Source organism: Mustela lutreola, chromosome 13 (assembly GCF_030435805.1).
Source record: "Mustela lutreola isolate mMusLut2 chromosome 13, mMusLut2.pri, whole genome shotgun sequence".
Taxonomy (NCBI): domain Eukaryota; kingdom Metazoa; phylum Chordata; class Mammalia; order Carnivora; family Mustelidae; genus Mustela; species Mustela lutreola.
Genome location: NC_081302.1, coordinates 84,645,363 through 84,657,861, shown reverse-complemented (window position 1 = coordinate 84,657,861; position 12,499 = coordinate 84,645,363). Strand labels below are relative to the sequence as shown.

Here is a 12,499-nt window from a genome sequence, read left to right as displayed (position 1 = left end):
TAAATTCGAACTGAATTAAATACATAAATGCTGAGACCTGAAACCATAAAAATCCTAGAAGAGAGCACAGGCAGTAAACCTCTTTGACATTGGCCATAGCAACTTCTTACTAGATAGGTCTCCTGAAACAAGGGAAACAAAAGCAAAAATAAACTATTAACTAATAGGACTTCATCAAAATAAAAAGCTTCTGCACAGCAAGGAAACAACCAATAAAACTAAAAGACAATCTACTGAATGGGAGATGTTCACGCATGATATATCCAAAACAAGTTAGTATCCAAAATATATAAAGAACTTCTATAACTCGACACCAAAAAGACACATAGTGCAGTTAAAAATGGGAAGAAGACATGAACAGACCAACAGACACACAAAAATATGCTTAACATCATTCATCATCAGGGAAATGCAAATCAAAACCACAATGGATATCACCTTGCACCTTCAGAGTGGCTAAAACAAAAAACTCAAGAAACAACAAGTGTTGGTGAGGATGCAAACTGGTACAGCCCTCAGGGAAGACAGTATGGAGATTCCTCAAAAAATTAAAAATAGAACTCTATGATCCAGGAATCACACTGCTGGGTATTCACTCAAAAAACATGAGAACACTAATTTGAAGGGATATATGCACTCTTGTTTATTGCAGCATTATTTACAATAGACAAAGTATAGAAGTAGCCCAAGTGTAAACAGATGAACAGATAAAGAAGATGTGATATACATTTACAACAGAATATTATTCAGGCATAAAGAAGAATGAAATCTCGCCATTTGCAACAACAAGAATGGATCTACAAATTATAGTGCTAAGTGAAATATGCCAGCCAGAGAAAGACAAATACCATATGGTTTTACTCATATGTGGAATTTAAGAAACAAAACAAATGAACAAAGCGGGGCAGGGAGACAAACTGAAAAACTGGCTCTTAACTACAGAGAACAAACTGACAAGTTACCAGAGGTGAGGTGGGTGGGGTGGATGGGTGAAATCAGCAAAGGGGATTAAGAGTACACTTATCTTGATGATGTAATACATGGAACTGTTGAATCACTATACTGTACACCTGAAACTAATAAAACACTATATGTTGATTACATTAGAATTTAAAAATAAAAGGTACTATACAAATGAACACTATAATACTAAAAATAGGGACTGTTATATGAAGTCTAAATGCATTTGACCATGCACATTTATACATCTTTGTATTCCTAGTGTCAAATACAGCACCCAGAACATTGTAAGCACAAAGCAGGGTAGGGAGAAAAGTGAAAGAGGAAGTACTTATTTTATTTACATGGCATAGCTGGAAAAGCCTCTCTGACAGTTGAGTATTTTAAAAGAAATCTAGGTGGAGAGAACTAGCCATGTGGAATCTGAGAGGTAACCAGGTCCTTGAGTGGGACCATGCATGGCCTGATAGAGGAAAAGCAAGGTGGCCTGTTGGGCTGTAGCACAGTTGGCAAAGGAAGAGATGAATCAAAATTAGTGGCAGATCAGAGTATATTTAGGGCTTTAGAGATTGCAGAAAGAACTATGGATTTCATTATGAGCAAAGAGGAAAGCCACTGGAGGGTGCTGTAGAGAGGAGTAATAATCTTGTCTTGGATTTTAAAAGATTCTTGCTGCATTTTCGAGACACAATATACTGTTAGGAAGCTACCGCTTTTGTGCACATAGTATTTGTCATAGCCATGACCCCCACTTCTCCTTTTCAAATACTTGCAAAAAGTATATGAGTTATCCACAGAAAAATAAGAACCACACAGGAAGAAGAAAAAAACAGTATAAATTCACACTAGTGATGTATCCAATCAACACATGCAATAACATTTTGGTGTTATTATTTCCATCAGGTGCTGATGATATCCTTTTCATGTAATTTAAACAATAATGTTTCAAAAGCTTCCCTGAAGACTTCACAGTTAATAAGCTCATATGTATTTTTACATGTTGTTCAATTAGTAGGTTAATAAAAAATTACTCCTCCTATGATTTTAATTGGGTGGGCCTAAGTCCACATTAATAAGTATAATGAAGCATGGGAAAGAGTGAGAAAACGCAGAAAACAGAAATGTTTTAAAAACAATTTTAGGGCTGCTTGGGTGGCTCAGTTGGTTAGGCATCTGCCTTTAGTCGGGTCATAGTCTCAGGGTCCTGGGCTCAAGCCCCATATGGGGCTCCCTGCACAGTGGGGAGTCTGCTTCTCCCTCTCCTCTGCCCAACCCGGCTTCCCCACACTCCTACTCACACTCTCTCTCTCAAACAAATAAAATCTTTTAAAAAATAAAAACAATTTTAAACCTTTAGCATCAAGGAATATGGACCTCTATTTTAGAGAAATCTATTCTCCATAAAACTATAATCACCATTATTTGTGACCTACTATTTCAGTTAAGTGTAGGTGCCCATCTGCTTAAGATGATGTGCTGCATATTTCAGCAATACCTAAATCTGTGTAGCTTATATGCTTATAAGAATAGTGTCAGGTGTTAATCTTCTTAAAATCCCACATCATGTGAAGCCCTCCCTCCCTCAAACAACATACTCTCCCACACATATAATCTGAGCACAACCAGCAGCTCATGCAAAATAGGCACATGCTTTTGCAATATGATCTCCAAATACAGCCAATTAAGAATATACTTAAAAAAAAAAGACTGCATGAGAATATGCTTTCATTCACTAAAGACAGGAAGGGAAGGTTTAAAAACAAACTAGGAATTAAAAATAAAGAAACAAACAAAGAAAACTCCTACCAAAAAAAGAAGACAAGAAAAAATATGCTAGTGGCCATTTATATCTTCTTCCCATCTCCAGTAATATTTGAAAGCCTACTCTGCTAAAAACTTTATTTTGTAAGACAGGTATTATTTCATTTTATAGCATGGGAACAAGTTAAGAGAGATTAAATCATTTATGAAGATCAATCAACAAGTATTAAAATCTAGCCAAGAGGCTATTGTGACAACTGTAGAAACAAAGGAAGATTGGAGAGGAAATCACGTCGGAGAAGTAATGAGGGGAGGAGGCCATGGTAAGCACTGTAGGTGTTCCACTGAAGAAGACAGGAAGCCAGCCAAGGTTTTCAGAAGAGGAATGACCAATCTGGTACTGATTTTAAAGGGAACTATTCTGGCTGCTCTAGGGAGAGGGTACAGGGTGAGGATGGGGGTGGAGTGGGGAAGGAGAAACAAAATATAAGACTATAGTACTACAATGACATAATATGATAACCACCCAGAACTCAATGACTTTAAACAACCACCAAGTATTATTTCCTGTAATTGTCTGGGTCAGCAGTTCAGACTACGATAAGCCGGACTGTTTTTCTACTAACTATAGTCAAATGGCAGCACAACTGGGGCAGGAGACTCTAAGATGGCCTCATTCACATATAAGGGGCTTTGGCACTTAGCTTGTCTTACTGGGTGTCTCTCCCCGTATGTCTATCTGGACTCCCTTACATAGCAACTGGTTTCAAGAGTTAAGGCCAAAGCTCCATGCTATATCTTAAGGCCTAGGCTCCAGATCTCACCCATCTATTCTATTGATCAAAGCAATTCTATTCTGTTGATCAAAGGAAGTACAAGGCCAACTCAGATTCACTGGGAGGGCAAAAAGACTTCCTGTCTTGATGGGAGGAAGTACAAACGATTGTGGTTACGTTTCTCAGTCTGCGCCACAAGACAGAGATTATAGTGGCTTGAGTGAATATAGTTACCGTGGTGGTGGTGAGCAGCTGGATTTAATGCCAGGATTTCTTGATTAATTGGTAATGGGAGGATTTTTCAACCAAGAAACTAGGAGGATGAAACTCATTTACTGAGTTGGAGTAGGAGGTAGTGGGGGGGGTGAGCAAAGAGAAAAATAATTCAGGAGTTTTTGTTTTGGACATGGTAAGTCTGAGATGCCTATTAAATCCAAGTAGAGATATCAAATAGAGGCTTAATCTGGAGTTTAGCTTGCTATATCTTCACCACAAAATAGAAGAGGCCAGGGGAAAAGGAAACCTTTATTTGTATCACTAGGACAAAATGGTCTTCTTCCAAATAGTCTGCCATGGTTTCTAACTTGTCCAGCCCCTTTTCCTTCATATATTTTGACCCAAAGAGGGTTCAGTTTATATGGAAGAAAATATAAAAGCTCTTTTTGTTCACTTGGGTTGGATTTTGGGGTATTTATTTATAGAGCTCTCTCAGATCAGTTTGCTTTCTGGTATCAAAAGAAAATAATATAAGAACAGGTTAATTCACCGGCAGTCAAAAGAAAAAATATCTGTCCTTTAGGGAAAACAAAAAGGAAAGAAGGCTGGGATAATTATAGAATGCAATTAAAGGGTTTATAGGGCACTATAGCTTTCAAAGGCAAGTTATATAGAAAATTACTATACTCCAGCATCTGAAAACAGATAGGAAATAACAAAATAAGAAGGTTTTTTTTTTTTTAAAAGATTTTATTTATTTATTTGACAGAGAGAAATCACAAGTAGATGGAGAGGCAGGCAGAGAGAGAGAGAGGGAAGCAGGCTCCCTGCTGAGCAGAGAGCCCGATGCGGGACTCTATCCCAGGACCCTGAGATCATGACCTGAGCCGAAGGCAGCGGCTTAACCCACTGAGCCACCCAGGCGCCCCGAAAATAAGGTTTTTAAACAATATCCTAACTCACATCTTAATTTTTCCTATAATTATGTCAACCACTGGGGATGAGATATAGGGAACCAGAATTTTTTTTTTCTAAATAGTTTCAGTACAATTTCAAAGAATCATTGTTTCATCATCCAAAACAAAGACTCCATAACCAATAAGCAATATCATCTAGTCTTTAACCCTGAATACTATTGAAATATATGTCTGGTAATCATAATTCAATACTGTTATTGTGGATGTTTGTTCTAACATATTCAAACTCACAAGTGAGTTTATGACTGTATGATTCTATTCAATTCAACACCTATTAATTGAATGCTTTTAGGAATTAGACTCTCTAGTAGATGCAAAGATGAGCAAGACCCAAAGATACTGAAATCTTAGAAGCAGGATTTTTCAAACACTTAAATGTGTAATAGTACCTAATTATTATTTACATTCTAATTCAGTGCACAAATGGTTTGTGGAGGCTTACTAAAAATAATAGATTTTTTAAAAAGATTTTATTTATTTATTTGACAGAGAGAGACAGCGAGAGAGGGAATACAAGTGGGAGAGGGAGAGGCAACCTTCCTGCTGAGCAGGGAGCCCAATGCGGGGCTGGATCCCAGGACCCTGGGATCATGAACTGAGCTGAAGGCAGAAGCCTAATAACTAGCCACCCAAGAGCCCCTAGAAATAAGATTCTTAAGTAAAGCTATAAATATATTTTATAAACATAAAAATACAAAATAGATGTGAAGTAGAGAATAAGGGGAGAAATACCAATGCATGCTACAAAACAGAGAAACCTCAAAAACATGTAAAAGACACCAAACACGAAAGACCATTTACTGTATGACTCCATGTACATGAGATGTCCAAGAAAGGCATACAGATACAGAACACAGATTAGACGTTGCCTGGGGCTGGGAATACGAATTAATCATTATTAGGCATGAGGGATCTGATAAAGGTGACTGAAATGTTCTAAAAATGAATAGTATTGTAACAGCACAACTTTCTAAGTTCACTGGAAACTACTGCACTGTGTATCTCAAATGAGTGAATTTTATGATATGTGAATTATACATTATAAAGTTTTTTTAAAAGATAATATAAAAATGCTTATAAACATACAAAAGCTGAAATAATTTATCACCAACTGACATGCCTTATAATAAATGTTAAAGAAAGCCCTCAGGCAGAGGGAAATGACATGAGAAGGAAATCTGGATCTATAAAATAAGAAAAGTACCAGAAATGGTAACAACATAAGTAAATATATAAGATTTGTCTTCATATTATTTAAATCTTTTAAAAAGATAACACACGGTTTAAACAAATAGCAATACAGTGAGCTTTATAATATAAAAATTGTATAATAATCAGCATATATGACTTGGAGGGAAGAATTGGAAAAGTGCTTTTATAAGGTACTATATGCGAAGTAGTGTATCACTTGAAGATAGATTATGATAGATTAAAGATGTAATCTATAAACTCTAAAGTAAATCACTAAAATAACAGAGTTACAACTAATAAGCCAATAAAGGTGAGAAAACAGAATCATAAAACCTAACTTTATCAATTATTACATTAAATATAAATGGTCGAACACTTCAATTAAAAGAGATTATGCTATAATTGATAATACAGTTGTATATTTGAAAGTTGCTGAGAGTAAATCTTCAAAGTTTTCAACACAAGGAAAAAAATCATGAAACTATGTGTGGTTAATGGATGTTAACCAGACTTATGTGGTGATTATTTTATTTAATTATGCCAAGTATATTTATGAATTAAATTACTGTGTTGTACACTTGAAACTAATATGTTATATGTCAATTATAACTCTATAAACAAAAGAAAAAAAGGAAAAAAAAAGCCACAGATTTTTCAGATTGAATTTAAAAAGCAAGACCTAACTATAGTCTGCTTATGAGTTTTCTCTATTAAATGTTGAAAAATCTGTCTGTGAAGCTACCAGGGCCTGCTGTTGTCCTCAACAACAACAACAACAACAAAAAAAAGTATTTTGAATTACCAACTGAATTTCTTTATTAAGTATAGAGTTATTAATATTTTATAATTTTTATGCTGTTTTTTGCTTTTGTTTTTAAAGTAGGCTCCATGCTCAGCTTGAGCTTAATATAGGGCTGAACTCACAACCCTGAGATCAAGACCTGAGCTGAGACGAACATTTGGATGCTTAATTGATTGAGCCACCCAGGTGCCCCAAGAAATGCATTTTAAATATAAAGATATAAACAAGTTAAAATAAAAGGACAGAGAAAGACCTTCCATGCTAACAGTAATCAAAAGGAAGATTAGTGGACATGTTAATATCTGCCAAACTAGATTTCAAAGCAAATAATATCACCAGGGATAAGAAAGTCATTTCATAATAACAAAGGGTCAATTCACCAAGAGAACACTATAATCCTAAACACTGTAAGTACTTAATTGCAGAGCTACAAAATGCATGAAGCAAAACTGACAGAACTACAAAAAGAAAGACACAACTCCATAATTATAATCATACCTCTCCCAAAAACTGATCGATAGAACAAACAGAAAATCAGCAAGGTGCCTGGGTGGCTCAAGTTAGTTAAGCATCTGCCTTTGGCTCAGGTCATGATCCCGGGGTCCTGGGACTGAGCCCAGTGTCAGGCTCCCTGCTCTGGGGGAAACTGCTTCTCCCTCTCTCTCTGCCCTTCCCCCCTGCCACTCCACCCTCTGCTCATGCTCTCCCAAATAAGTAAGTAAATAAATAAAATCCTAAAAAAGAAAAGAAAATCATCAAGAACATAGGAATCTTGAACAACACTGTCATCCAACTTGCCTTGACATCTATGGCACATTATGACATAACAGAAACTCTACCCAACAACAAATAGCAAAATACATCGCTGTGAAATATATTCACAACAGAATACATTTTTCTCAAATACACATGAAATGTTTCTACTACAGACCACATTTCAGGCCATCAAACAAGTCCTTTCAAATGTACTCACTTAAAATTTAGGGGTGCCTGGGTGGCTCAGTTGTTAAGTGTCTGCCTTTGGCTCAGGTCATGATTGGGCTCCATGTTTGGCAGGTCTGCTTCTCCCTCTCCTCCTCTCCCTACTTGTGTTCCCTCCCTTGCCATGTCTCTGTCAAATAAAATCTTTAACAAAAAATTTACTCATTTAAAGGACTCAAGTCATGCAACATTATCTGACCACATAGAATTAAATTCAAAATCAGTACCAAAATGGTATCTGGAAAATCCTCTGATAACTGCAAATTAGCATACTACTAAAATAACCCACGGGTCAAAGACAAAATCCAAAATGAACTTAGAAAATAATTTTAATTGAATGAAACTAAAAAACATGTAAACACTGATGGGATGTGAATAAAGCTGTATTTACGAGTAAATTTGTAGAACTAAACACAAGAAAGGACTCAAATCTGTGACTTCAGTTTCCACATTAAGAAACTAGAAAAAGAGTAAATTAAACCCAAAGTAAAAGAAGGAAAGAAACAATAATTATCAGACAAGAAATCAGTAAAAAGGAAAACAAAATAATAGAGAAAAATCAATGAGGGACACCTGGGTGGCTCAGTTGTTAAGCATCTGCCTTAGGCTCCAGTTTTAATACCAGCCCCATCCATATTGGGCTCCCGGCTCAGCAGAAAGCCTGCATCTCCCTCTTCCACTCCCCCTGCTTGTGTTCCCTCTCCAGCTGTCTCTGTCAAATAAATAAAATCTTAAAATCTTAAAAAAAAAAAAAAGAAAAGAAAAGAAAAATCAATGAAATCAAAAGCTGGTTGTTTTGAAACCAATAAAAAACACTGGAATCAACTCTGGCAAGACACTGTGCTCAATGCTGATATTTAAGCTATTTATCCTGTCTCATTCTAAATTTGAAGAAATTATGAAGGAGACACAGAAATATAAGCTATATGGCCTCAGTGGTCATACTTCCACTCTACATATGTCTCTCTGAAGAGATGAGGCATATCCATCCATAGGCAAACCACATAACTCCTTCACACAACAGTTTTCTCAGAAGTAAAATAAATGGATTAGATCATCTCTAAGATCCTCCACACTTCTACTATTGACAACTCTAAATAACCTGAAGAAGATGTCCTGATGAAAACCTGAGGGGCGCCTGGGTGGCTCAGTGGGTTAAAGCCTCTGCCTTCAGTTCAGGTCATGATCCCAGGATCCCGGGATTGAGCCCCGCATCGGGCTCTCTGCTCAGCAAGGAGCCTGCTTCCTCCTCTTTCTCTGCCTGCTTCTCTGCCTGCTTGTGATCTCCGTCTGTCAAATATATAAATAAAGTCTTTATTTTTTTATATATATATTAAGACTTTATTTATTTATCCGACAGAGAAAAATCACAAGCAGGCAGAGAAGCAGGCAGAGAGAGACGGGGAAGCAGGCTCCCGGCTGAGCAGAGAGCCTGATGTGGGGCTCGATCCCAGGACCCTGGGATCATAACTTGGGCTGATGGCAGAGGCTTAACCCACTGAGCCACCCAGGCGCCCCTAAATAAAGTCTTAAACAAAAACAAAAACAAAACCCTGAATTTAGCACTTTCCTCCAAAATAACCATCTTGACCAAAGTGTAAAAGTTGGTCAATCCACCCATAAATTTGTATGTTTCAATAGCAATCTCGGGAGAAAATCAAAATCTGTGTTATGAAAAGATAAACATATAAAAGCAGCTTAAAGGATACTTTTATTATGAAAGTGAATGAGCCTTGGGGTGCCTGGGTGGCTCAGTGGGTTAAAGCCTCTGCCTTTGGCTCGGGTCATGATCCCAGGGTCCTGGGATCTGAGCCCCACATTGAGCTCTCTGCTCAGCGGGGAGCCTGCTTCCCCCTCTTTGCCTGCCTCTCTGACTACTTGTGAACTCTGTCAAATAAATAAATAAAACCTTAAAAAAAAAAGAGAAGAAAAGAAAGTGAATGAGCCTTTATGCTGATTCATAGAGTCCAGTAATACTGCAGACTTCCCAATTTTCCCTAGTTAACCTCAGATAACTTAGAAGTATTAAGTGAAGGCCCTATCTAAGACCTTTTACTACTAAATATTTTAAAATTCTGTCAAGCATTGGGCCTTAATTGTTGCAGAATGTTTTAATTTAATGAAATTCTGGGGTATGATCTCTAAAGGATGGGCCTAATGCTTAATTGAAGTCATGATCTCCAAAAAGGGGAACCACTTAACCCCACCTATTACCCACCTCCAATCATGGAACAATTACAGTTCCAGTGACTTACTAAAAGTTACACGTATAGTGTAAAGATGTGGGTAACAGTACAATAGCCGCTCAATAATTGTGTGATCTAACAAGGACCTATTTGCTCAGAGTCTCATTTCCTACATCTGTGGAAGATACCTATGCTCCGAAATATGAGGATTAAAGAAAAGAATGAATAAAATGTCCCCTCCATCCCCACTAGCACACAGCACTTCCATATTCATATTCATTTCCCTTAGGTTTAACCTCACCTTTTGATTTTTTTTTGACAAAAACCTTCTATAGGTTAGGCTGTGCAATTTCAACATAAACACACATTTTTAGTGCTTCTTCAGAAGCTTTATTTCAAAACCACTGTGTAATTAAGATAGAGTAGGAACAGTCTTCCAAATTAAATAAGAATTAAATAAGACTGAGACAACTTTTGTAATAAATACCCACTTCAGAGTAAATAAAATCAAGTACCATCATGAAATGATGAGAATCCTATGATCACTATCATTTTTTGGAAGCAACTTCAAGAAATACTTAAATCTAGTCAATTTCCATTGATTCAAACATTATTCAATAACATTCAACAGATTAACTCCACTATTATGTGGAAATGTATTCCACAACTAATTTATTCTGGGCCTATTTGCTGGGATAGTTTTCCTTAAAATTAAATATCCTATAGGTACAATATAATTTTCTTGAAGGTGATTATTTTCATTTGAAAACCTCTCCTCAAGCGTTCTGAGCCAAAGCATTCTCTTTCATGTGCAGAACTGTTTTAACCAAGTCTTTGACAGTTGTACAAATCCAGAGCTACCCACAACTGAAGAAGTCCAGATTCTGCCACTTGCAAGTGGAGTGGGCGGCAAACTACTTTTCATTTCATATTATCAGTATCCATATACCTCTGGTGGCTCTTTTATTTTTTAAGTGTATATAACAAGCGTCCTTTAGGGAACAGTGGCCTGGAGATGAAAACGAAATCATTCTGGGATACCGAGGGACTGCTTTTACAAACACCACTTACCATTTGGTTCTCAACTGACAGGAAGATCTACACAGAAGTGGAAGGCTAGAATAACCCTAAAATAGCTGCACACTCAAAGCCTATGAACAATTAACTTAAGGCAGAGCAACCAATCACTATCACAAACAAAGCAGGAGCCCTCAAACAATGTTTTGAGGACAACCAATTTCCTTCAATCTCAACGGCTATGTATTCAAATCTGTATCTTAAATCTTTGAAGTGTACTGTGGTGTTACTCCTTTCTTACTCCAGGGAACCCGGTGAGAAACTGAATTGGCAGTCACGAAAACAAAACCAAACCTTAAAATCAGAGGATGAAAGAAATATAAACCTCCATAATAGCCACGATAAAAAGAGAATCGGCCTATAGGTCATCTCACTCATTCTTTTCGGTGTTAACAAGACATTTTGTGTAAGTTACTGGATTCAGACTTGAAAGAAATGAACTTGAAAATGGGTCCGTGCCACCAAACATCAGAAGCGGGTGCTCCTCTGTCTTCTATGGCTAACAGGCCGTCAGCACGCGACAACGAAAAGACCACCTGCCTTCCCCCACCCACCAGCCGGCTCTTCAGGTAACACGCTTTTCTGCTCACGCTGTTGAGGCAATCTAGGAGGAACAGATTTCTTTAACACATGAACAAAGCAAAGAATGCAACACGCGCGCACACACACACACACACACACACAACTTCTAGGAGGCTCGTCTCCTCCGTTCGAGGACAACCCGTCCCAAAGCAATCCACCTCAAAGAACGAGATGCCCGCGGGGGGCGGCAGACCCCAGCACGCCATCACCGCCTTGCTCTGCTGGGACCTCGGCCCGAGCAGCGCGGCTCTGCGCGGGGTGTACCGTACGCCCGAAGGCCGGGCCGGGCCGCGCCGCGCCGCGCCGCGCCGCACCGCACCGCCGTGACAAAGCCACGAGCGCGGCGGCCTGCTTCCCCCCGGGCCTGTGCCGGACCCCCGCGGCCCGCAAAGGCAGACGCAGGCCGGCGGGGCGCAGAGGCCCGGCCTTCCGCCCGGCCCCGGCCCCCTCCTGGTACTCACACACGCACAGCTCCACCACGTACGCGTAGTAGGACCAGACGACCACGAAGGTGATGAAGAGCACCGGCACCCAACCCACGCTGCGCTGGCAGCAGCGCCAGAATGTCCACGGCGCCATGTTCCGCTGGCGGCTGCTGCACCCAGCGCCCCACTGAAGAGGGGAGCGCCAGGCGCCCGGCGGCGGCGGCGGCGGCAGCGACTCCGGCGCTCGGGGCCGCTCCTTGCCCAGGTGCCCCGCCTCCGAGACGGAGCCCGCGGAAGAGAAGACGGGAGTCCCCCTCACGACTCCTCCCCTCGCCGCGTCGGGCCAGGTCCCGCCCCGGCCCTGCATCCCACCGCCCCCCACCCGCCCCCCACGCCCACGCCCTCCCCGCCTCCGCCCGCCGCAGCCCGCGCCGCGCCTCCGGGGGCGGGGCCCGGGCGTGGGGGCGGGGCTTCCGTTGGGAACTGCTCTTGGGGCGTGGCGGAATGGGGGAGGAGAGGAGGAACCGAGGACTGAGTGGTCTACGAGACGAAAGACACTTCCTCG

The 12,499-nt window shown here is 39.8% G+C and overlaps 1 protein-coding gene across 3 annotated transcripts in view; it reads right to left on the bottom strand.

Moving 5' to 3' along the window:
* The window catches only part of ZDHHC20 (zinc finger DHHC-type palmitoyltransferase 20), a 70,085-nt gene extending 57,835 nt beyond the window's left edge, over positions 1-12,250 (bottom strand). The window contains exon 1 of one of the 3 annotated variants that reach the window (XM_059143679.1): positions 11,971-12,250. In XM_059143679.1, the coding sequence (XP_058999662.1) occupies positions 11,971-12,088 (118 nt within the window). In that variant the 5' untranslated portion in view covers positions 12,089-12,250. Of the gene's footprint in view, positions 1-7,656; positions 7,676-11,970 lie in introns of those variants that run through there. The other 2 variants (XM_059143678.1, XM_059143680.1) reach the window with 2 other exon arrangements.
* Between the last annotated feature and the right edge of the window lie 249 nt (positions 12,251-12,499).